Source organism: Mus caroli, unplaced genomic scaffold (genome assembly GCF_978045245.1).
Source record: "Mus caroli unplaced genomic scaffold, Mus_caroli_1 scaffold_3, whole genome shotgun sequence".
Lineage (NCBI taxonomy): Eukaryota > Metazoa > Chordata > Mammalia > Rodentia > Muridae > Mus > Mus caroli.
In genome coordinates, this window is record NW_028227258.1 from 87,203,921 (window position 1) to 87,229,129 (window position 25,209).

Sequence of the window (25,209 nt, forward strand, 5' to 3'; positions counted from 1 at the left end):
TGGGGTTGGTATCCACAGGAAGATTAACAAAATCAATTAACCTAGACATTTGGGATTCTCAGAGACTGAACCACCAACCAAAGAGCATACATGGACTGGACCTAGGTCTCACCACACATATGTAGCAGATGTGCAGCTTGGTCTTCATGTGGGTCCCAAACAACTGGAGAAAGGGCTATCTCAAAAGCTGTTCTTTGTACATGGTCTATATTCTTCTAAACTGGGATGCCTTGTCTGACTTTAGTGGGAGAGGATGTGCCTAGCCTTGCAGAGATTTAGTGTGTCAGGGTGAGGGTATACCCACGGGGACCCACCCTGGCAAAAGAGAAGAGGATGAGGATGGGAGGAGGATTGTGGGAGGAGTGACTGAGGACAGTGTGAAGGCTGTAAAGTGAATATATAAAATAAAAGAAAGTGGTTGTGCTTTTATTAAGTGAATGATAATATGATTTGTGTCACAAGTTTGACGGAGTACCTCTAAACAGACGCAAAAGTTTTCAGAAATGTGTTTGCGAATGTTAACTGTAGTTTCTTCTAGGGAGAATTGATATATTTTAAGACTTTAGTATGAGGAGATGCTAATTTACATTTACCTGCTTAATCTAATACAAAAAAAAAAAAAACAGACAGGTTAATATAAATTAAAAGCAAAAATTTGCTATCTAATTTTTACACAGTGATTTTATTTTTCGAACTAGTGTTTTGTACACATTTTTAAAGAGGAAGAACACTTTAAAAATCTACTAGTAATAAATTTAATAGTTAAAGAAAAACAAAGACCAAATGTGTTTCCTGTGTCATCAATGGGAAAGAATTGGAATGCAAGAAGGAATCCTTAGATTCCATCCAAACCCAGATATTGTTGCAGTCATTTCACCTGGGCTTTCTGAAGTCAGTTTTCCTTGGTTTCATAATGAGCATCTTAAATATTTGTTTTCTTTCTTTGTGTGTTCTCCTTTGGATAATAATAAAGAAGTATACATACACAGCCCCACTCTGAAAAAAGAATGTTTCTAGGGAATAAAAGATATTCCAGCAAAATTACCTTTTATCAGTTTTGCAAGATTATTTTTGGTATACAGCCATAGTGTGTACTGCTGCATTTCATAAGACAATTTTGGCCATACTCTACACATTTCCATTTCCTCTCTTTAGTCTTCCTTGTTTCCTATTATCCTTTCCTTTTGCCCTTTCTTTGCCCACTTTTCTCTCTCACTTTCAGGTCCTTACACATCATTTTATATATGTGCAAGAGCTCTTAGATTCACAAACAATGGAAAACATGATGATCACTGTGTCAGGAGTACTTCACTTCATTTGATGATACACACTTGTGCTTATTTTACATACAATAACAATTTTATTGCTTTTATGGTTAAATAAAACTGCATACACAGACATACACAAACACACACATATGTATGTATGTATACATATTGCCACATATTCCTTATCCATTCATTTGTCATTGAACATTTAGCCTGCTTTATAACTTGGCTACTGTGCATTGTAACACATAGGCATGGATGTGATGGTCTCTGATGTATGTTGATGTAGAGTTCATAGAGTATATTTACCCAGATATGTTACAGTTGGATCACATGGTAGCTGTACTTTTAAACTTTGTGATGCCTCCATAGTGATTTAAATGACAAGCCTGGCCAGCTTGTGTTCAATTAACAGGCTACAACTGCTCCTTTTCTCTTACATTTGCTATCATTTCTTTTGAATTTGGAATGGTAGTCATTCTTACTGGGGTAAAGAGTGTTAAAATATTTTTAAATTTCATTTATTTGAAGGCTAAAAATATACAGTTTTATATGTTTATTGGTCATTTGCACTTTCTGAAAACAGTCTTTTCAATTCATTTCATCATTCATCAACTAGGTTGTTGAATTTATTAGTATTTTGTGGTTTTTTTTTTTCTTGAAATCTTTATATACTTTAGATGTCAATCCTCTGTCATATATATACCTGGCAATGATTCTTTTCTCATTCTGTATGGTGGTTTTTAATTCAACTAAAAATTTTTTGTACTGAGCATCAACTTTGTAATTCATCTGTATCATTTGCTATTCTAGTATAATTTCCTGAGCTACAGTAGTCTGTCCAGAAAGACTTAAAGTGCTTTCTCTTATTCATTTCTGGTATTAAATTAAGGTTTTTGATTCATTTTTAATAGTTTTGTTTGTTGTAAACAATAACAAGAGTCTAGTCTGTTGAGCATTAACCAAGGAACTGTTAATAGCTGATAGCTTCTGTGAGCAGGATCATATTTATTTCAAGGTGTGGCCTTTGTTAAGGTAAGCATGCTCCAGTGAATGCCTCCATACCCATTCCTATGTTGACAGCACAAATTGAACTCAATAGATTAATTTTTTAAAAAAGAAAAAAAAAAGACAGAATAGAGAGTGGTTAGAGTGCTTGTGAATCTTGGAGAATTTACCAAAGAGGTATGTGGGTAAATGTTATCAACTTTCTTCGTATGAAATTTTCAGAGAACAAATTAAAGCACTTGTGGTTTTGTTTTGTTTTGTTTTTCTTTGCTTTGTTTTGTTTTGTTAAGGGAGGTATGTAGCTTCACTCTTCTGGATGTGAATACCCTGTTTGCTATTTTTTTTTTCAGAAATGTTTAACAGGCTGCCTTTTCTCAAATGTATGTTTTTGGTATCTCTGTCTAAAATCTTTGTCTAAAAGTCTTTCTTCAGTATTTTAAAGTTTTCATTTCTCAAGCATTTCACTACTTTGGATAGGTTCATTTCTAGGTAATTTACAGCTGTTTTCTGAGTTTCCCTGGTTCATTTCCCAGAGGCCCTAGAAGACAGGCCTGTGCGCAATTTGTCATCTTCTAAAGGACAATTTATAATAGTAAATTAACTTCAATATTTATTTTTGCCATACATTGATTTTTAAGCTATTAGAATATTTGTAGCAGGATTCATACTAGAGTAAATATCTGGTTTCTTAGTATCATTTAAGTATCTGTACTTCTGATATTTGCTATATAAAATTGACTATACTTTTGATGTTATAAGTATTATATGCATATCAAACAATCTAAGTGATTTTAGAGTTTACAGACTTTTATTCTAGACAATTTTAAATCAAGTTTTTGTTTAATTACTTGAATAAAATTAATGACTAAAATTAATGACTAAAATACAGTTGCTACTTTCAGGCTCATCTTTAGCACTGGCTTGAATGTCTATTTAAACAAAGACTGCAGAGATTAGGTAACCGTGGGATGGGTGCAACGGAAGTGGTTGTCACAGGTCTGTGCACAGTGAAAGCACCAATATTTGTGCGTAAGGAACACGGTCATGTTTTCAAGAGTAGTCTATGAATTCATTGAGAAATAATATTTCTAGATTTTGTAATCACTGATTTATTATCATTTCAGATGGCAATGCATCTTAATAGATTTGCAAAAGGTCATATCTGAAAAATTCCAATGTAATTTTAGCTATTTAAATTGTTTACTAGATGAAAAAATTTAAGTAGGAATACTGCCATGGCAGGAGATTAGAAAAAATGTAACTTCTAACCCTGCGGTACTTATCCTATCTTTGGATGTTTTCTGAATAAGTGTGATCCATGTTTTTTGTGTGGCTGACACTAAATTTCTTAGCCTCTGAAGACACTGTGCTTTCCTTTTGAAAACAAGTTTAAATTTAGATCGCGAATTCTGGAGAGTCATGGAACAGAGCAGCCTATTTACTAGTAGGACCCCTCAGAAAATAGGCCTTCTCAATCTTAGCCTGACCAGAGACATGCCCTAAAGAAACATAGGCAAAATTTTCTCCATTAGCTAATTAATTTATTCATTTTAACTTCCCAATCACTGCATCCACCTCCCAGTCTTTCCTCATAGTGTCTCTCCTCCCACCCCCCTTCCCTTCTTCTCTGAAAGAATGGGGCCCTCCAACCTGGCACATCAGGTCTCTGCTGGGTTAAGCTTCTCCTGTTGAGGCCAGATAAGGCATCTCAGTTAGGTGAACGGATTCCACAGACAGGTAATTGCTTTAGGGATACTCTCACTCCAGTTGTTGGGGAATCCACATGGGGGCCAAGCTGCACATCTTCTTCATATGTCCCAGGGACCTTGGTCTTAACTGTGTGTGCTCTTTGGAGGTGGTTCAGTCTCTGAGAGCCTTCAAAGTCTAGGTTAGTTGATTCTATTGGACTTCTTGTGGAGTTTCTATCCCTTTCAGTGGGGAAAAGTTATTTTTAACAGTACTTTTTAACTTGTTCTAAAACTTTCTGCACCTCATTTGCCTGGTTCATACTTCATTTTAACCATATGCTACTTAGTGGACACTCTGATAGTCATACACCATTTTACAAGGCATACTTTTTCCTTTGTGAACTTCTTAATATAGCTAGATGGTTGTAATTCAAATAATGATATATAATCCTTATAATAGGTGATGATAAGCTTAAGGTGACATAAAGTGGAAGGAAGAGGGTCCAGGGCCCTTTGGAAAAGCAGGGAGTGATTCCAGAAGAGGCCCTCATCCAGGCAAAGATCAAGGAGATAAAGATAAAATAGGAAAGGATTTACTGTAGGTCCTTCATTCAGCATGAATACTGCAAATGAGGAATAAATTGGAGTTTTGGGGAAGTCCAGGCAGAGCACATTTTGCTGTTTATCTCAGCATAGTATGTGTTTCCTAGAGATGTTTTGATACAAAGAACAACTCATTACAACTCACATACAATCTCTATGGATGTGATATATTTAGGGTTTTGTTTGATTTTTATTTGTTGTTGGGTTTGCTTACTTTTGTCTGTGAAGTACGTAAGTGAACCTAGCCATCTTTTTCAGTGTAGCACAGTGAAAGGCTGTGAGTCTTTCGGTTTGCACACCCCCCTGCTCTGCTTGCTCCTGACTATGTGACTAAAGGCTGGTTAGTATTTTAAGGTCCTGAGCTTGAATTACTTTATTACTAAAACAGAAAAAAAATACATTTTAGAGTTTTCTTGAGGACTAAATGATAAAATCTTTTAAAGATGCTTAGAAAAGTATGAGGCTCAACTTGAGATGGTTGATATCAGAAGGCACCACTCTAGCTTCCAAAGGAGGGTAGCAACCAACAGTTCTATCCAGCTGTGATTACCATGAGCCACAATGATAGCCAGCTAGGTACGTTAACAGTAAGGATGCAATAGTGGCACCCATAACCTGGCAGTAACAACAGCTCTTTATTTGGAAATAAAGGATGCCTAACAGAAGGGAAATCATTCCAGGTACTGGAATCCTATCTAACTATGCAGGACTAGTGAAGTCATAGACTTTGGAAGAGAATCTACAATTACCATGTTATGAAGCCAGCATTCTCCATAACTACACTCTTAGTATCTATTCACTATTCACAGATAAGTGGGGTCTTCACACCTCATCAAGGAAGCATCTCTTTGCAACAGAAAGGGACCATTAAAGAAACCACACCCATTCCAAATGTAGAACTCTAAAGTCTAGCTCCAATACATGAACCTATAAAAACAATTTCTGCTCAGGAAACATTGAAGGAGAATGGGGAGAAAGAATGAATGAGAGAGCTAGAGAATCAGAGAGCTTGCTGAGGAGTTGTTTCTCCTAGTAATGTCAAAAGCTGCAAGGCCTAAAGTCTCATCAACATGAATGCCTAAAATTGAGCTTAACAATGAAAATCAAACTAGCAAGTCAAAGTGCTTAGGGAGAAAGCACACTAGAACTCAATCATGTGTGAAAAAAATACAGGCAACTAAAGAATACTGAAAGAGGTAGTAGAAATGGATCAAGTGGAGGGATGGGCTTGCCATCCCACAGTCAAAATCCCTGTCCCAGAATTGTTCTTGTCTGAAAGAACTTCAGGAACAAAAATGGAGAAGAGCCTGAGGTCCAGTGATAGGACCAAATTGGGATCCAGCTCAGTGGGAGGCCCCAAGGCCTGACACTATTACTCATGTTATGGTATGTTTACAAACAGGGGCCTATCAAGACTGTCCTCCAAAAGGCCCAACAAGCAGCTGAAAGAGTCAGATGTAGTCAATGGACAGAAACTGGTGACCCCTGTGTTTGAATTAGGGAAATACTCGAAGAAGCTGAGGAGGAGGGTGACCCTATAGGAAGACCAGCAGTCTCAACTAACCTGGAACCCTGGGATCTCTCAGACACTGACCCACAAACCAGGCAGCATACGCCAGTTGATATGAGGTCCCCAATACATATATAGCAGAGGACTACTGGGTCTGGACTCAGAGAAAATGCACCTAAACATTGAGAGACTTGGGCATCAGGGAGTGGAGAGTCTGGTGGCTGGTGTGGTGTGTGTGTGTGTGTGTGTGTGTGTGTGTGTGTGTGTGTGAGATGGGGAGGAGTTGGGGGGGTGGAATGTGGAACAGTCAGTGGGGGATAAAGTCTAGACTGTAAAAAATGATTAAAAAATAAATAAAAATAATAACAATTAAAAAAGAAAAAAAAGCCACACCTGTTACCTAATAACAAATTTTTAGACTCGAAAGCATACATGCAAGTAACATTAAAAAGACTGAGCAGGCTATATTTAGGAATATATATATTAATAAATATTAATGTTGTTACATAATCACACACATGTGTATGTAATTATGTAACAACATTAAATGAAAAAGTCATAAATTTGAAAGAAAACAATAGGTAGCATTGTAGCATCTCAGAATGTTTGAAGGGAGGTATGGGGAAGGTAAATCATATAATTATAATATGATCTGAAAAATTAATAGAAAACAAAAGTATATAAATTATATTGAATTTAATGAGTCATACATTACTGAAAACTTGATTTGTTGTTTGTAAATCACTGAGACTCCTGCATTAAGATTCTTGACAGTACTTTCCTTTTTTTTTAATAGCCAAAATCTCAAATCTTATCCAACGTATTAAGTGCTGCTCATCAATTTATAAAGGAAGAAAATCCCCCCAATGAAGGAAACCATGCTGCAGAAGCATCGAGTAAAAGTCAGCAGAAACCAAAAGCTCTCCTTCAGAACAGCTCTGAGGTAAACTGAGGGAGACAAAGGAAGAGATTTCCTGTCCTACATGTGGTGACTGCCATTTATATCTTTTACCACAGATGCACATTTGGGGACATTATTTTATCATGTTGTTAGTTAATTTGTGATTGTTTTAGTAATTGACTATATTTAGACTATAAAAATTAATTCTAATTAATTTAATTAATTCTAATTAATCTAATTCTAAGATTACTTTGATCCCACTGAAAATTGTTCTTTTTGGTGAAAAAAAATTTTGACAATATGGCTTTTGTGCATTTTGACCATGTCAAGAACTGAAAGTTGAAGAGAAACATTCAAGTAAAATTCAGGATGCATTATAACAATTTTTTATTAGTTAAACTTGTACATGCTCAATATATAACCATTTAGGTGGCAGGCAGTTTCAACAGTGTATAAATGAAGATGGATACCAAATTCTGGCAGTTATTTAGATTAACTATTGATCACACAATGTGCTACATAAACTTTTATCTGCACACACACAAATGTATATACATCTTAGGGTTATATTTGAGGTCAGGGTTAGGGTTTGGGTTAGGGTTAAGGTACATACATGTGTATGTGTATGCACATATATCTGTGTATAGGTACTTGTAAAACATTCATATATATTGTTTTCTTTTATAGGGTGAATTTAATGTGGTAGATTTATTGAGGAGAAGCAGGGGAGAGAATAAAAGCCTCCCCAAAGTGGGAAATTTCAAGGAGAAGCATTCTCTTATATTGACTCTTTGGCAAGAAACAAACCCCACATTCTGATTGATGTTATAATCCTCTTTCCTGGGTGGTACTTGTCTTTTTGCAGTAGCTCACTGACTGAGTTATTTGGCTCATCACAAAGCTTTGATACTTGAGGATTAAGTGTGGGTTGAACTGAAGTCTTTTGACCTTTGCATATGTAGATAAGTGTTCAATTTCAGCATGATTTCTTCCTGCATAGGAACTAGGCTTGAATGTACCCAAAAAGTGGGAATGTTTACATGCATTTTTTTTCATAGATCTGCAGAAAATATACTATGAACCATCATTGGATGAATTATAGTATATTTTGATGGCTACTCTCCCAAGGTCAGCTTTCCCCAGCTCCTCTATGTCTCCCACCACACGCAATTTCATGCCCATTTTTCTCGCCTTCCCTAGAGAATATACAGGCCAATAAACCAAATAGAAGAATAAGACAAAGCAAACAAACAGAGAAGAAGAAAAGAAGAAGAAAAAGTTAAGAATTGGGAGTCAAAACAATGTGTCTTTGGAAATGGAAACTGGATGGAAATGATTATATATGACAGAAAAAGTTTGTGCAGAGCTACTAATAGATTTGATAGTAGCCTGAGTTGTTTGGGAGTTTGCATGAAGCCCTTTTGACAAACAGCCTCCTTCCTGGTCCAGGAGGTTTTACTTGGGGACAAGAGAAAACCAGTTGGGGTTTCATCTCCTCTGTTATTTGGTGGTTCCATTTAGATTTACCTGATGAGTGTATATATTTTAAGAAGCTTCTACTGTGTTAGGGTTTCATAGGACTCCTCAAATGGCCTCTCTTGTTAATTGACTCTCCCCTTCTTTCCCCTTTACTCTCTAAGCCTTCATTTCCAGCATGTTCCTTTTTTCTAAAACTGCATTCATTTTCCATACCTTAGGATTTCCTTCCCTGCCCCTTAGTCCTTTACTAAATATTTAATTTCTGTGGTTAAAGAGACACTAGCATGCTTATTGATGACTTAAAAGAGATCATCCACGTGTAAGAAAATACACATTTGTCCTTTGGGGTCTTGGTTATCTCACTCAAGATAAATTTTTATCTAGCTCCATCCATTTATCTGTGAATTTAATGATTCATTACTTTAACAGCTGAATAATTTTCCATTGTCTTAGTATAAATGTGTGTCATTTTAATTATTCATTCATGTATTGATAGACATCTAGACTGTTTCCAATTTCTAAAAAAATACTGTTTTCAGTAAAGCAGCAATGAACATGGTTGAACAAGTGTCTCAATTTTAGGATGAAGCTTATTTTGGGTTTATGTCCAAGGGTGTTATAGCTGGTTCTTGCAGTAGATGGATTCTTATCTTCCTGAGTAAATGCCACACTAATTTCCATAGTGTCTGTACAAGTTTCCACTCCCACTAGCAATGGATGCATGTTCCCCTTTTCCCCACATCCTCACCAGCAGGAACTGTAATTTGTTTTATTGATTTTAATCTTCTGACTTTTGTAAGATAAAATCTCAAAGTAGTTTGGGTTTGTATTCCCATGATGACTCAGGATGTTAAACTTCAGGTTTTTCTCAGCCATTTGTATGTTTCATCTTTTGAGAGTTCGCTATTAAGTAGAACCCTATTAGTACTGTTAGTATAGGTTATTATTTTTATTGGTGTCCAATTTTTAAAAATTCTTTATATATTTTAGATATTGACCTTCTATAAGATGTATGATTGATAAAAATCTTTCCCATTCTTTAGCCTGCCTATTTGTCTGAGTGACACATTTTTTTGTTTGTCTATTTGGTTTTTGTCACACAAAAAATTTTTCATTGTTATTAGGTTCCATCTAAAGATTCTTGATCTTAGGGGCCTGCACTATTATTGTCTTGTTCAGAGAGTCTGTGCCAATGAACTCAAGGCTTTTCCTTATATTCTTTTCTATCAGATTCAGGCATCTGTCCTCATGTTGAAGTTCTTGATCTATTAGAGTAAATTTTGTACATTGTAATAAATAAGGGTGTATTTAGAGTCTTACACATGTAGCCATCCAGTTTTACCAACACCATTTATGAAGATTGTGTCTTTTCTCCAATGTATGTTTCTAGATTTTTCATTAAAAAAATCAGGTATCCTAGGTATATGAAATTACTGTATCACCAGTTTATACTAAACACCAACTTGTATGTTTTATGTCATAACCATATTGCTTTTATTACTGTACCTCAGCAGTACAGTTTGAGAGATCTTGGATGGTAATACCTTTAGAAGTTCTTTTATCCAGGTTCTCCAGTTTTGTTGAGTATAGCCTTTTGTAGAAGGATCTGATGGTGTTTTGGATTTCTTCAGGATCTGTTGTTACTTCTCCCTTTTCATTTCTGATTTTGTTAATTAGGATGCTGTCTCTGTGCCCTCTAGTGTGTCTGGCTAAGGGTTTAATCTATCTTGTTGATTTTCTCAAAGAACCAGCTCCTCGTTTGGTTGATTCTTTGAATAGTTCTTCTTGTTTCCACTTGGTTGATTTCTCCCCTGAGATTGATTATTTTCTACAGTCTACTCCTCTTTGGTGAATTTGCTTCCTTTTGTTCTAGAGCTTTTAGGTGTGTTGTCAAGCTACACCAGCAAGATTTTGCTGAAAGGACCCTGATATAGCTGTCTCTTGTGAGGCTATGTCAGGGCCTGACAACACACAGAAGTGGATGCTCACAGTCAGCTATTGGATGGGTCACAGGGCTCCCAATGGAGGAGCTAGAGAAAGTACCCAAGGAGCTAAAGGGATCTGCAACCCTATAGGTGGAACAGCAATATGAACTAAGCAGTACCCCCCGGAGCTCATATCTCTAGTTGCATATGTATCAGAAGATGGCCTAGTTGGCCATCATTGGGAAGAGAGGCCCCTTGGTCTTGCAAACTTTATATGCCTCAGAACGGGGGAACACCAGGGCCAAGAAGTGGGAGTGGGTGGGTAGGGGAGTGGGGTGGGGGAGGGTCTGGAGAACTTTTGGAATAGCATTTGAAATGTAAATGAAGAAAATACCTAATAAAAAAAAGAAGTTCTTTTATTAGTCAGTTTTTTTTTCTTTTGGTTTTATTTTGTTTTGTTTTGTTTGATTGTTTGTTTGATTGATTGTTTTTGTATCCATTTTTGGGGGGGTGTTTCCGTATGAAACTGAAAACCTTTCAAGTTCTGTGAAGATTTGTGTCAGAATTTTGATGGGGGATTACATTGACTCTGTAGATTGCCTTTAGTAGAATGGACATTTTTAATGTATTAATCTTACTGATTCATGAGAATAGATGATCTTTCCATCTTCTCATATCTTCTTCAATGTCTTACATTTTTAATACACAAACTTACTTGGTTAGAATTACTACCGAAGACATCAAGTCACAGCAGTACTAAGCTCATGTTCTCCCAGAGATTCCGGACAAGGCAGCCCAGCTAGGGGAAAGGGATCCAAAGATAGGCAACAGAGTTAGAGACAAGCTCCACTCCAGTTGTTAGGAAATCCACATTAAGACCAAGTTGCACAACTGCTGTATCTGTGTAGGGGATGTAGCTCCAGCTCATATCTGGTTTTTGGTTGGTGGTTCAGTCTCTGGGAGCTCCTAAAGGTCCAGATAAGTTTACTCTGTAGGTCCTCTTGTGTGTCTTTGATGACTCGATCGATTTTTATTTGTTTTGCAAGGTTTTTTTTTTTTTTTTTTTGAGAATTTTTACATCCATGTTCATAAGGAAAATTGGTTTGCAATTCTTTTTCTTTGTTAAAGTCTTCATGTGATTTAGATATCAGAGTAGTTGTGGCCTCATAAAAAGAATTAGGCAGTTTTCTTCTCTATACAGTGAAACAATTTGAGGAGTATTAGTATTAATTCTTCTTTGATAGTCTGATAGAATTCTCAGTTGAATCAATTTGACCCTGGGCTTCTTGTGATTAGGAAGCTTCTAATTGCTACCTGTATTTTGCTGGGGATTATGAGTCTATTGAAATCACTCATTTGGTCTTGATTTAATTTTGCAAGGTCATATATATCAAGAAAATTATCTATTTCTTTTAGACATTCCAACTTGGCAGAGTGCAGATTTTTGAAAGCATGTCCTTCTCTCTGAATTCCCTCAGTGTTTCTTGTTATGTCTCCCTTTTCATTATTATTTTATTAACTTGGATCTTCTCTCTAATTTTTTAAGTTAATCAAAGGTTTTATCAATGTTAATGATTCTCTCAAAGAACCAACATTTTGAGTTGCACTGCTTCCTCCACTTTGATGAAATTGATTGGTCATTTTATTTACTGGTTAAGGGAAGATACTATATTCTAACCATGTACTAATGAAATGATATAAAACAGTATTCACCGAAGATTTATCCCATGGGGTCTATAGAATAAACTGTTTCAGAAATAACCTAGTGGAGAAAAGAAACAAGCAAGCAAATAGAAAAGAGGTCTCAGAAGAGTTAGTCATTGTCACTATTCCCAGTGGAGAACTCTGTAGGAAGGTGATATTGGAGAAGTTGAATGGCATGAGCAAAATGGCTGTGAAAACCTATGCAAAGGACTCACAAATCGTGTAAAGTCCTGATGAAGAAATGTACATAATATTTCTCAGTTCTACAAGATCCTAAGGTTAGCTGGAAAAGTGAATAATAAAGAAAAGAGGGGGTGAGAGTATAGAACAAGGAAGGAGAAGGTTCTTCAGAAACTTTGCAGATGCTGATAGAAACACTGTATTTCAGAGGATCAAAAGGTTTTCCACACAAGGACAGCATGAGGTTTATGTTAGAACATGTAAAATTACAAACATATACATCTATACTCATGCCAATTGATGTGAGTTCAGGCCTATAATCCTGTAATTCAGGAGTTCAATGTAGATACATCTCAAGTTTGAGACAAGTCTTGGCTACATAGAGAATGAGAAGCTATGTCCTATCAGACAACTGCTGTAATGTGAAAAGGTTGCAAGTAGCAGAGGATTGGTCAATGAGAAAGGACGGATACTATGTACATAACCAGAACATCTGTAGAAGGGATGAGCAAGGATAAAATGAAGTTATCAGATTTAAAGGCTTTTCCAGTGTTAACATCTGAGCTGACCATTTATAACTGCTAATAAAGTTTTAAGGAAAACAACAAAGCATTTAAATGTCTGCTACATAAGAACATATTCTTCTGAGTTAAATGCATCCTTTTTATTTTCATGTCCTTATAAGATGCAGGAAATTTAACAAGCAAGTCTTTGTTACATTTTAACTGGCTAGGTAGGAGCTACAGCCTCAGAAGGAGGAGAAGGTGAAAACCCAAGGTGCAAGGTCATGTGGGAAATGCCTTTTGATGAAGAAGCATCTGCCCAGTCCTTCCGAGAAGCCTTGACACAGTGGCGAGCTGGGCATCAGGAGGAAAACAAGGAGGAGGAAGAGAATGCAAAAAAACCAGGTATGGACACTGCTCACATCATTGAACATGATAGAGGTGTCTTCATTTCTTTCCACTCCTGACAGTACAAATGCAATGCTTAAAACAATAAAGAGCAATTTGCTAGAGCTTTGCAAGGGAGCTTGATGTACACACCAGGCACTCAGTGGTGAGTCCTGTAATATTTTTCATGCATGAAGTTGGTCATGGGGGGATATTTACCTTGTTTTCTTATGTAAATTCAGATCATGGGATGAATGGAACATTGAAGTCTAAACTTTTCTTTTCCTACAAGGAAACAGTGGTTAGAAAACTATTTTATTTGAGATCTACTGTTGCAATGTATCAGGTTGGCAGAATCTATGGGGCAGGTAAGCAAAGGACACTTTGTATGCCTTAGATCAGTAAGTTTCTTTTCAGTGTGGACAAATCTCCAACAAAGCAACCTAAAAGGGAATTTATTTTGGCTCACAGTTGGAGACAATAGAACCCATCAAGGTAGGAGAAATACAGCAGCAGGTGGCTCCAAAGCAGCAGGAGCAGATGGCTGGACTCCTCATTTCTTACATCACTGTAAAGCAGGCATGAGACCAACACTGGAAGTAGGTGCTAGTATAAACTACACAGCATGCCTCCCTGAGAAATACTTCTTATGGTGAGGCCTCAATCTCCCAAAATGTACTGCCTCCAAAATAGCACCATAAATAGGAAGGATGGAGGAACAAATGTTTGCATATAAACCTTAAACCATAAATTGAAGGTGGAACCTATGACCACAATGAACCTCATAGGAGAATAGAACTGTGCTTGAAATATTTTTCTTTTGCATTTATAAAAGCTGTTTCTCTTCAAGATTTTAGTCTCAGTTTTTGGTTCAAATATAAAATAATGGGTTTCTTTATGATATACCCATATAAACTGTGATGGCTAGTTTTTGTGTCAGCTTGATACAACTTTAAATTTTTTGAGAGGAAAAAAAAACTCAGTTGAGCAAATGCCTACATTAGATTGGCCTGTAAGGCAATGTACAGGGTGTTTATTAAATTAGTGATTGATATAGGAAGGTCCAGTCCATTGTGAATGGGGCTATCTTTAAGATGGTCCTATAAGAAGAAAATATCTAATAATAAAAATAAATAAATAAATAAATAAATAAATAAATAAATAAATAAAACGTAAAAAAGGAGGTTGAGAAAGTCACAAGGAACAAAGACCTCAGCAATATTCTTTCAGGACCTTTTTATCAGTTCAGATTTCCAGGTTTCTTTCCTGTTTGTGTTCTTTCCCTGACTTCCTTCAATGATATACAGTAAAGTATAACTGAAATTAACTCTCTCCACTACAACTCACTTTTAGTCATGGTGTTTCTTTGCAGCAATGAAACAGTAACCCTAAAACAGCCTGGATATTAGCAGAACTTAATCAGGATATGCAATGAAACAAAAGGCAATGCTCAGAACATCAGGAATATTGTTAAATTTTAACTTTGAGTTTGTAATGGATTATTGCACATAGAGTGAAAGATCAAGCCTTGCTTTAATTCTTTCTCCTATTGGGTGCATTGGAAATATGGATCCAATATTGACTTATTTCCTTAGACATAAATATTGAAAGTATCTTACACTGCAAGTCTTAGAGGTGGTATAAAAATCCATAAGTTAGTACATAAGTAATCGTTTATATGCTACAATGAAATGCCTAAAATAACTGTTTTGGGGAATTATGAAAATGTTGTCATCAATCCTCATTCAGTGAAAAATATAGTGTTCAAAGATGATTCAGACCATCATAAAGTTTATCCAACTAACCACATTTGCTTTGAAATGCTATATTTTTAACAGAGAACGTACCACAGCATTTACAAGTGAAAAGACACTCTCTATCTACTACAGAACTTGATAAACATTTACTGTAAGCAGCTTCATGTAGCCAGTCTTCTGAATAGAGAATGAAAAATGTCAGAGACAACACATGAATGAATGAGTTAATGTGCTGCAATAAAACCTTATACTCATGAACACAAATTCAGTAATAGAAAAACATATCACATTTAAACTACTAGCTCTCATGGGGTAATCCTTGACTCAGTAAATTCTCTTTTTCTGTCCCTAGATATAATAAGAAATAGAGGTACTATTTATGTTTTTCTCCTATGAGCTGTATGAGTTCTGCTCACATCGAGGAAGGTTTATGGTTACTATTGCTTCCATGAAACACTGTGACCGAAAGTTAGTTGGAGTGGAAAGAGTTTATTTTTCTTACACTTTACTGTTTAGCATTGAAGGAAGTCAGGGCTAGGATGTTCCTTCACCATTTAATTACATTATCTCTCTGGCTTTGTAGCATTGTGAAGACTGCAATACCTTGGTTTCCTTCTACCTACCAATGGCCAGTGATTGGCCATTAGATGGATGTCATTAGGGTAATGGGTTGATACATAGAATGGTTATAGTAAAAAAAAAAAATTATCATGAAAGCCACAGTGATTTATCCTCATGGTAAAATACATATTTCAGATACAGATTTGTTTATTCTGCCTATAGTGTATGTCCTATGTAATCCTTATTTATTACCATACTACCCTCAGAAAATAATTGTGCTATATCCCATGTCCCAAACTCATGAGATAAGTGCAGCTATATCCATAGATTTAATTTCTCTTACCATGTGCCACATTTTCTCGAAATCCCTATCTTAATATTTCCTTACAACAATTGACACAAGGTACAACATGATCCTCGTTAGGGGAAAATATCTCACGAGTTTGAGTATTTTTCCTTCAGGCTGCTGTTATGATCTATGAAACTCCTGTCACGTTTCCACTATAACAGGAAGAACAAACTACTCTCTGATGTTTTAAAGCTTGTCATCACTAAAGTGAGGGAAGGGTCACTTCTCTGGCTTTGTTAGAGCACAGTTACAGAAGTAATTCTGCCATTTCTACACCACAAAGATGAGACTGATTAAAACCCACAGATAAATGGTGACATGTGGCAGATGTCTTCTGTCTAATATTGTTTTCATAGAGGAATTGGAATCCCAGGGAAGAAAGGAATTATATGGCTTTACAGAGTTTGAAGAAGAAAATATATTTAACTGGGAACTTTGAAAAGAGAAAATGTTTTTATTTTCTGTGTTATTTTCATTTTCAGTTCTGCTGTGATGTTCATTAGCAAAGATTAGGGTGCATTTAGACTGGGTATTTGGGGAAAGATGCTATGATAATCAGATGGATGTTTGGAAACGAAAGTTTCAATGTTTTGTGTGGAGTGATTGATTTTAGCCCTTATTCTCATTCTTCCTTACAATGAAACTCCTGTGTAGACATAGTCATAATAAGGACAGTAATTGACATATTTAATTTTGATTGACTATAGAAAATTAAACATTTTATTACTAATATGATATGTGGTTGTAAATATTTTAATTCCATAATAGCTTTTATATTCTATATTGAAATGGGTCTAACAGAAGCATTATGAATTTCATACAGCTCATGGGGGAAAAACTAGTAAGCATCTGCGATTCTCCCATTTCATATGATGGCTCTGTTTTCCCTAGCTCCTCCTGCGTCTCACTAACTGTGTTCTATCTTTTTTAAGTCCCTTGGTTTCCCTGAAGTTTATTCAAAATATATTGTCTTATTGTGTAAGTATTTCATGTGTGTGTAGTTATGTTATGTATATTCTTTTGTATCTAATATGACCTAGTATTATTTATCTGAGATTCATGCATGAAAATGTGTATGGTTTTAATTTACCCGCTTTCAATGTTTGCTAATCTTTTATTCTGTGAATGTGCCACTATCTCAGTTTAAATGCTGATTTTTTTCATTAATGTATTTCTCATTTTGAGCATGTCAAATGATACTACTATACATGTTTTGCACATAGTTCTTGAAATATGCCCTATAAACAGTTCCAAAGATGTCATTACTTGAGAACAAACTAGCTGGTTTGTCAGGAATATATGTCCTCAACTAAAATAGATAAAAATGAATTATTAAGAAAAGTATTTTCAACATTTTATACTCCACCTGCAACATTTTATACTTCATCTGAAGTGTATAAGAATTTCTGTTGATTCCATTATCACCAACACTTAATATTTTCAGGCACTTAAGAGTTTGCTTAAATAATGGAGATAGTTACTATGCTTAATATATGCCCCGTTTATTATAAATTACATTAAGCATCCTTGTGTTCCATGGCCATTTAGCAGAGCATTGTGCTTTCAATTTCCCAGTTCTCCAGAAATTTTTATCATTGATTTCTTCCTTAATTCATTTTAGTCATCCAGAGACTTCTTTTCTTCGATGTGACTGTTAGGAGCTTTTGCTGTCCAGAGGCTATTATATGAGCTGAAGTTCTTCTCTCTCTGACCTCTCTGCTGACATTCTCACTTCGTTTCCTCTACTCTGCTCTCCTGAGTGTTCCTCGGATTCTTTAGGCACCCATTTACTTTAGGACTTTGTGCTGTGTGTTAAAAAAAAATGAACATGCTCTCAAAAGAATGAGTGGTAGAGAATCTCACCCAAATTCTCAGAAGGGAAGGTTGCTGAGCCAGAAGCAATATGGTAAACAAAGCCCTGTTGATAGCTCCTGAGGTCTTTCTGTCTGTAAGCCATAGCTCGTGCGTGTGCATGTCCTTCAACCGATGAGCAAAGTTTCTTGCTGAATGTATACTGAAGATTCTTCTCCTAGCCGTTAGATGTTTGTTATTAGGATCAGTTATCTAAAACTTTCATAAACACATGAATGTTGCGTGTAATTAAAAAAAATTTTTTTTTCCTCGGGAATTCTGCCTGCGCTCCAGGCTAGGCTCTGAGATCAGCTGCCGCAGATCTCACTCAACTCTATCAAGTGTCATCTGGCTGCTTTTCCTGGGACTATGATCCTCTCCCAGCCCCTCAAGGCTAGCTTTGCCAAACTGCCAACATCTGCCTCAGCTGCCCTCTTTCTTCACCTGCCCATTTCAGCGCTGCAGATAGAAAACACTAGACAGTTTTATTATTTTAAAACTAGCCAGATAACTAAATGGCTGGGTGAAGAATTTTCTGTCATAATCCTATCAGCCAGATCTGTCCAACCTCCTTAGCCCCTGATCTCATAGACTACAAACTCCAGGTGCCCCAAGACCTATATACCTGTAGTTTTCTCCTCATCCAAAGCCTGGTCTGAATTCTGCTTTTCCTGTGTCCTTTCTCTTCTCCTGGGAACCAGAAATCCCACTTTTTCCCTTTCGCCCATCAATTGGCTTTTGCTTTTCTTACTGACACAATCAAGAACCAATTAGGGAAGCCACATCCCCCTCTACAGCTCACCTTTTCTGTCCAAACAACTCTTCTCCCACATATAATTGAACAAAACCATAACAAGTATGAGGTAGAAATGACATCTAGTCTATAAAGTTGTCAATTAACATATTTCCTAACTGAAAAATTATGATTCTATCCCTTATTATGTTTAGAATTTTAGCCTATAACATCATTTGAAAACCATGTCATCTACTCTATAAACTCTATGTTAAAGTAACTTGGGTTTGATTATGAGATTAAAACTAGTTTTCAACCCCATCAGGAACCCTAGACTGACTAAATAGTACTTGAAAATATAGGGAGCACAAAGCATAGATTTTCAAGTTAACCATTTGTAGAGATAGCTGACTACCTGTACGGTACCTCCATCCTCAAATTTTTGGAGCATCAGTCATTTAGCCTTTTGGCCCATGATCATCTGACAGACCTATAAAACAAATTTGAAGGGCTGCTGACCTTGTCTCGGCAAAGTAAGTAGTTGATTATTCTGTACAATGCGTCTTTTGTGTGTGTGTGGGGGGGTGGTTGTGGTGGATGACAGTATTGTCTGTAGATGAAATGGGCAATTTCTGCTCAGTGGCTGTCTTGCCATGAAAACAACCTTGCCTGGAGGTAAAGATGCTCAAATTTTCTCTGATCCAAGAATGGGGTGTTGTCAGAAGCTGACATGTCTCTAGTCAAACGATTCTCAATAATGAAATGGCCTTAGCTGTCGTATTTTGTGGAGTTTTGAAGGCTTCAAAGACTATCTATTTATACAAGGTAATTGGGAAAACAACACCTCCTTCTATACACAAGGACCAGGTCTCAGCTTTATTTTCTGAGGTTGTGCCATCGGTGAATGGAGAAAAGTGAAACCCAGGTTGCTTGTTTTAGTCCTGTACTCTTCTCATCTTTATCCAGATATTAGAGTCAAGTACAGTATTCTCTCAGAAAAAGCAAAAACAACCTAAGTCCCCCTTCCTTCCTCTACCTCTTAGCTTTTCTGCTCAAATTCTCTAAGCTTCAGCACACCTTCTGCCCCTTCCATCACGGGCATAGTCACAATTCACACTTAGAACCTTAACTCTTTCTCTTCTTTTATGTAACAGATAATGGTTATTACTCTCCAAATTTCTGCTACCCCTTTTCCTCAATACTACAATACTCTTGGGCAGATGGGAACTCAGTTCCTCCATTGGGTTATTTAGCTGCTGGCATTTGGCTGTTGCTGAATGCTAGTCATTAACGTCTGCAGTATGAGGTTAGGACCTGCTTGGTGTTTGAATACCTTAAAAATATGTTTTTAAGCTTTACCACCTCCTTTTCCCACTTTTCTTGGAGCACTTTATTCTGGTGGTGTTTGCAAGCTAGATACAGGGCAGTATCTGAAGGTGAGAGTGGCTACCACTCCTGGGTTCATAAGTTTCCTTTAGCCCAAAGCTTGATCACTTTCAAATATCTCTGAGTAGTATTTTTTTTAGTTTGTGGTGCTTCAGAAATAATAGCATTTGGGAGGAAGTGACATCAAAGGCAAAAGTTCATGGGGGTTAATGTTCTCATTATGAATGAGAAAAATTCATTATCAATTATTTTCTACTCCCTATAACATGTAAATATTATTAGGAATGGCTATAATATACACCTCTTATGTGTATGCATGTGCTGAATGTATGGAAATTACAAGCACTCTGTTTGTATTTATCTTTCTCATTTAAGATAATGTTGCATTTGGAAAGCTTTTGACTCATAAAAATCATTTTATTTCCAGAGATTCTGAAGAAATTTTCTACAGAATCATTTATTAAAACCAAAGTTTAAAAACCTTTAGAATTATTTACATAGTAGACTTGGTATTATATTAATATCACATATCTTAACATGATAAAAATTGCATTTACAGGGATAAATGCCAAAGAGCTATTCTCCATAAACAACTGGCACTTTTCTTTATCTAACGAGAAGATATGAGTGTTCAGGGGCATGGCTACATTAATTATGTGCAGTGTTTATTTTTGTAGACTCTGTGGAAGAATGTGAAGTACAAACTAATTTGAAAATTTGGACTGAACCAATTAATATCGAATTCACAGAAGACAGCCTGTCATATATGGAAAAATTATGGCTTAAAAAGTACAGAAGGTATTCAGTAGAATTTTAATATTACTATTTCTTAGGAAATAGAAATTATTTTTATTTCATTTTGTCAATAAGTTTTTTGTAAGTATATTTCACATTTGTATGACTAATTTTAAAGCAATTTTAAATTCCTAAGAAGCTTTCACTATATTAGCAACATTTTTAATTACTTATATTTATACACACATATATATTTTAATCTTGAGAAATATAAAATGATGTGTTCCTGGGGAAAGACAAAAATTAAGTGTGGAATTTAAGAGTAATAACAAAGGTATTCAATAAACAAAGATTTACTTTAAAATGGCTTTGCTGTAGATAGATAGTATAGATATTTGAGGCTTTATTTCACAAATGTATTAAATTAAAATATTTTTAGAATTAAATTAATTTAAAATTAATTAGATCTTTAATTTTATACTTAAATTAATTCTAATCAGTTCATTTTTATTTTTAAAATTGTTTATGTTTATTTTTATAATTCACTTTACATCTCAATCACAGCCCCCTTCCTTCTCTCTCCACAGCTACTCTTATCTCCCCACCATCACTTCCTCCCATTCTCTTCTGAGAAGGGGATCCCGGCTTGGGTACCACCTTACCCTGCACATCTGGTCCCAGCAGGTCAAGGCACATCCTCTCCCACTTAGGCCTAACCAGCAGTTCAAGTAGGGGGAAAGGCAATCCAGTGGCAGGGAACAGAAACAGAGACAGCCACTGGTCCAGTTATTAGGGGACCCATATGAAGACAAAGTTGCACATCTGCTACAAATGTGTAGAGTGTCTAGTTTCAACTACTGCATGCTTCCTGGTTGAAGCAACCAGGCTTTGAGAGCCCCCATTGGTTCCAACTTTGTTGACTCTGTGGATCTACTTGTGATATCCTTAATCCCTTGGAGTTGCTCACTTCTATTTTTCATCCTTCCACAAGACTCCCAAGCTCTGCCTGATAATTGGCTACGGGGTCTCAGCATCTGCCTCCATCTGCTGTTTGCTGGAGAGTCTCCAGAAACAGTTATGCTAGCTTCCTGTCTGCAAGCATAGTAGATTATCATTAACAGTGTTAATGGCTCTCTCACATGGCATGGCTCTGAAGTAGGGGCAGTCATTGGTTCGTTGTTTCCTCAGTCACTGTTCCATCTTTCTCTGTGCACATTTTGGAGGCAAGAAAAATTTTGGGTTGCAGGTTTTGTGGATGTATTGTGTCTTAGTCAGGGTTCCTATTCCTGCACAAACATCATGACCAAGAAGCAAGTTGGGGAGGAAAGGGTTTATTCGCCTTACACTTCCATACTGCTGTTCATCACCAAAGGAAGTCAGGACTGGAACTCAAGCATGTCAGAAAGCAGGAGCTGATGCAGAAGCCATGGAGGGATGTTCTTCACTGGCTTGCCTCCCCTGGCTTGCTCAGCCTACCCTCTTATAGAACCCAAGACTACCAGCCCAGGGATGGTCCCACCCACAAGGGGCCTTTCCCCCTTGATCACTAATTGAGAAAATGCATTACAGTTGGATCTCATGGAGGCATTTCCTCAACTGAAGCTCCTTTCTCTGTGATAACTCCAGCTGAGTCAAGTTGACACAAAAATAGCCAGTACAGATTGTTGTCCCCCTCCTCGTTTTGAAGTTGTACCTCAGTAAAGGGGGTGACTTTAGGTGACTAAAGGGTGCTCAGTCTCTATTTCCCCCTCTGATAGGAATCTAAGCTAGGGTCACCTCTATGAAATCCCAGTACCCTGTCCTGCCCCAGACCTCCAGCTAGTCAACAGAGATGGCCACAGCAGATTTTCATCCTTATGCCAATTCCTCTCTCCACCCACCTCATATCATCATCTCGGTTTCCCTTCTCACCTCTCCTACCTAGTTCCCTCTCATCATCCATCTCTGATGACAATTTAGTTTCCCCTTCTGAGTACAGTTCATTAATCCTGACTTGGGACCTCTTTATTTCTGGTATCTTTGGGTCTGTGGATTATAGCATGATTGTTCTGCACTTTTTGACAAAAGTCCACATATAAGCTACTATACTCAATACGCCTCTCTCTGGAGCTGAGTTACCTCACTAGGGATGATTCTCAAATTCCATCCATTTCTCAGCAAAATTTACATCTTTGTTTTTTAGTAGCTGAATAGTATTCCATTGTGTAGATGTACCACATTTTCTTTATCCATTCTTCAGATAAGGGATATCTATGTTGTTTGCAGTTTCTGACTATTACTAATAAAGCTACTATGAACATCATTTAGCAAGTGCATTTGAGGGGTGGTCAAACATCTTTTGGGTATATACTCAGGAGTGGTATAACTAGGTTTTGCCATAAAACTATTTCAAGTTTTCTGAGAAACTGCCAATTTGATTTCCAAAGTGATTGCATAAGTTTGCACTTGCATGAGCAAATGGAGGAATGTTTCCCTTAGTCCACATCCTTATCAACATATGCTATCACTTGAGTTTTTGATGTTAGCCATACTGATAGGTGCGAGATGGAATCTCAGGGTTGTTCTAATTTTTATTCCCCTGATGTCTATGGACATTAAGTGCTTCTTGTCCATTAAAGACTCCTATGTTTAGAATTCTGTTTAGCTCTGTACCCCATATTTTAATTGGGCTGTTTAGATTCTTAGTGTCTAATTTCTTGAGTTCTTTATAAATTTTGGATATTAGCTTTCTGTCAGATTTAGGATTGGTGAAGATGATTTTACAATCTGTAGGATGCTATTTTGTCTTATTGATAGTGTCCTTTGCCTTATAGAACTATCCAGTTTCATAAGATACCACGTATAATTGTTGCTCTTAGAGCCTGACCCATTGTTGTTCTATCCAGGAGGTTTTCTGTTTTACCAATGAGTTCAAAGCTATTCTCCAGTTTTTGTTCTATTAGATTTAGTGTATCTGGTTTTATGTTGAGGTCTTTAATCTTCTTGGACTGAATTTTATGCAGGATGACAGATAAGAATCTATTTTCATTTTTTTAAAAGATTGATTTATTATTATAGATAAGTTCACTGTAGCTGTCTTTAGATATACCAGAAAAGGGCATCAGATCTCATTACGGATGGTTGTGAGCCACCATGTGGTTGCTGGGAATTGAACTCAGGACCTTTGGGAGAGCAGTCAGCATTCTTAACTGCTGAGCCATCTCTCCTGCCCCTATTTTCATTCTTTTACATCAAGACATACAGTTAGACCAGCACCATTTGTTGAAGATGCTTTCTCCTTTCATTGTCTTGTTTTGCCTTCTTTATTAGAAACCAAGTGCCCTTAGGTCTCTTAGTTTATAACAGGATCCTTGATTCTACTTTTTAATCAACTTCTTTGTCCTTGTACCAATACCATGCAGTTTTATTACTATTGCTCTGTAGTACAGCTTGAGGTCAAGGTGATAACTCCAGAAGTTCTTCTTATTGTTCAGGATTGTTTTAGATAGCCTAAATATTTTGTTTTCCATATGAAGTTGTGAATTGTTTCAACTTCTGTAAAGAATTGTGTTGGGATGTTGATAGGAATTTCAATGAATCTGTGGATTATGTTTGGTAAGATAGCCTTAGCTCTGGGGCACAGATGGATACCAGAGGTTTGTTCTATCTTTTATGCCTGAGATTCTTTTTTCCATCTATTGTATTCTGTTGGAGACTTTTTCCTCTGTAGTTCTTGTTCTCTTTCCTAGGATTTTTTATCTTCAGGATTGCCTCAGTTTGTGTTTTCTTCATAGCTTCTATTTCCAATTTCAGCTCGTGGAGACCTATGGTCAGATTCTTTTTTTTTTTTTTTTTTTTTTAAATTTGTTCAAAACTCAAACTTGCAATATGAAACCAACATTGTCGATGAGGACATGTTTTCTTCATCGGCAATTTTAACAACACTTAGTAACTTGGGATTTTATAAGCTCAATTTGTTACATCTCAGAGATGTCTACATTTCATTTTTTTCTTCTAATTTTCTAGAGGATGAGAGGGAAAAATGGCAATCTTGACAAAGTAGGCTAACTTTAAGTACAGTTTTTTTATTGTCCAATGTGCCTCCTAAGTGACATGGCTACTATAATGCTGGTCTTTGATGCACATTTCGAAGAATAAAATTCTTGAGAAACTCCATCCTGCAAGAAAAGAGTGATCACAAGGCCCATGATATATATGTATATATATATATATATATATATATATAATCTGAGTGAAGGCCCATTTCATCTTTGGGACATTCTCAAAGATATTATTTTTTGTGAGTGATATTTTGTCTTCAACTAATATCAGAGCCTAATCATCATTCTGCTTTGCTGTTCCACTGATGATTTTGTAGTTCTCTTTCATTTAAAAATTGGAATTGTTCAAGAAAATGTTTTTATCTCTCTTGTTTTCTTTTTAATTATTGATGACCCAATGATTGTGGGAGTGGGGCCATCTACTGAAGCATAGTCAACCTTCCAGAGACCATCTCCCTCAATAAAACCAACTCATCCCCCACCCCCCCTGCCAAGCAGCTACTAACTTTCAACTGTCTCTTGTGCTCCTATCCCTTCCCATTTCCCTTCCTAACTGACAGGTTGGTTTTATCTTATGCAGTCTTTTGTAAACAACCACAGCTGTTAAGTGTTTTTGTATGTAATGATCCTGTATTATTCAG

General features: G+C 36.4%; 1 protein-coding gene across 11 annotated transcripts in view; it reads left to right on the forward strand.

The window, feature by feature from the left end:
- Zbbx (zinc finger B-box domain containing) overlaps positions 1-25,209 on the forward strand; it is a 131,772-nt gene that overhangs the window by 42,053 nt on the left and 64,510 nt on the right. For 9 of the 11 annotated variants that reach the window (XM_021157875.2, XM_021157883.2, XM_021157881.2 and 6 more), the window contains 3 exons: positions 6,874-7,020; positions 13,000-13,174; positions 20,456-20,591. In XM_021157875.2, the coding sequence (XP_021013534.1) occupies positions 6,874-7,020; positions 13,000-13,174; positions 20,456-20,591 (458 nt within the window). The remainder of the gene's footprint in view (positions 1-6,873; positions 7,021-12,999; positions 13,175-20,455; positions 20,592-25,209) is intronic. The other 2 variants (XM_021157879.2, XM_021157882.2) reach the window with 1 other exon arrangement.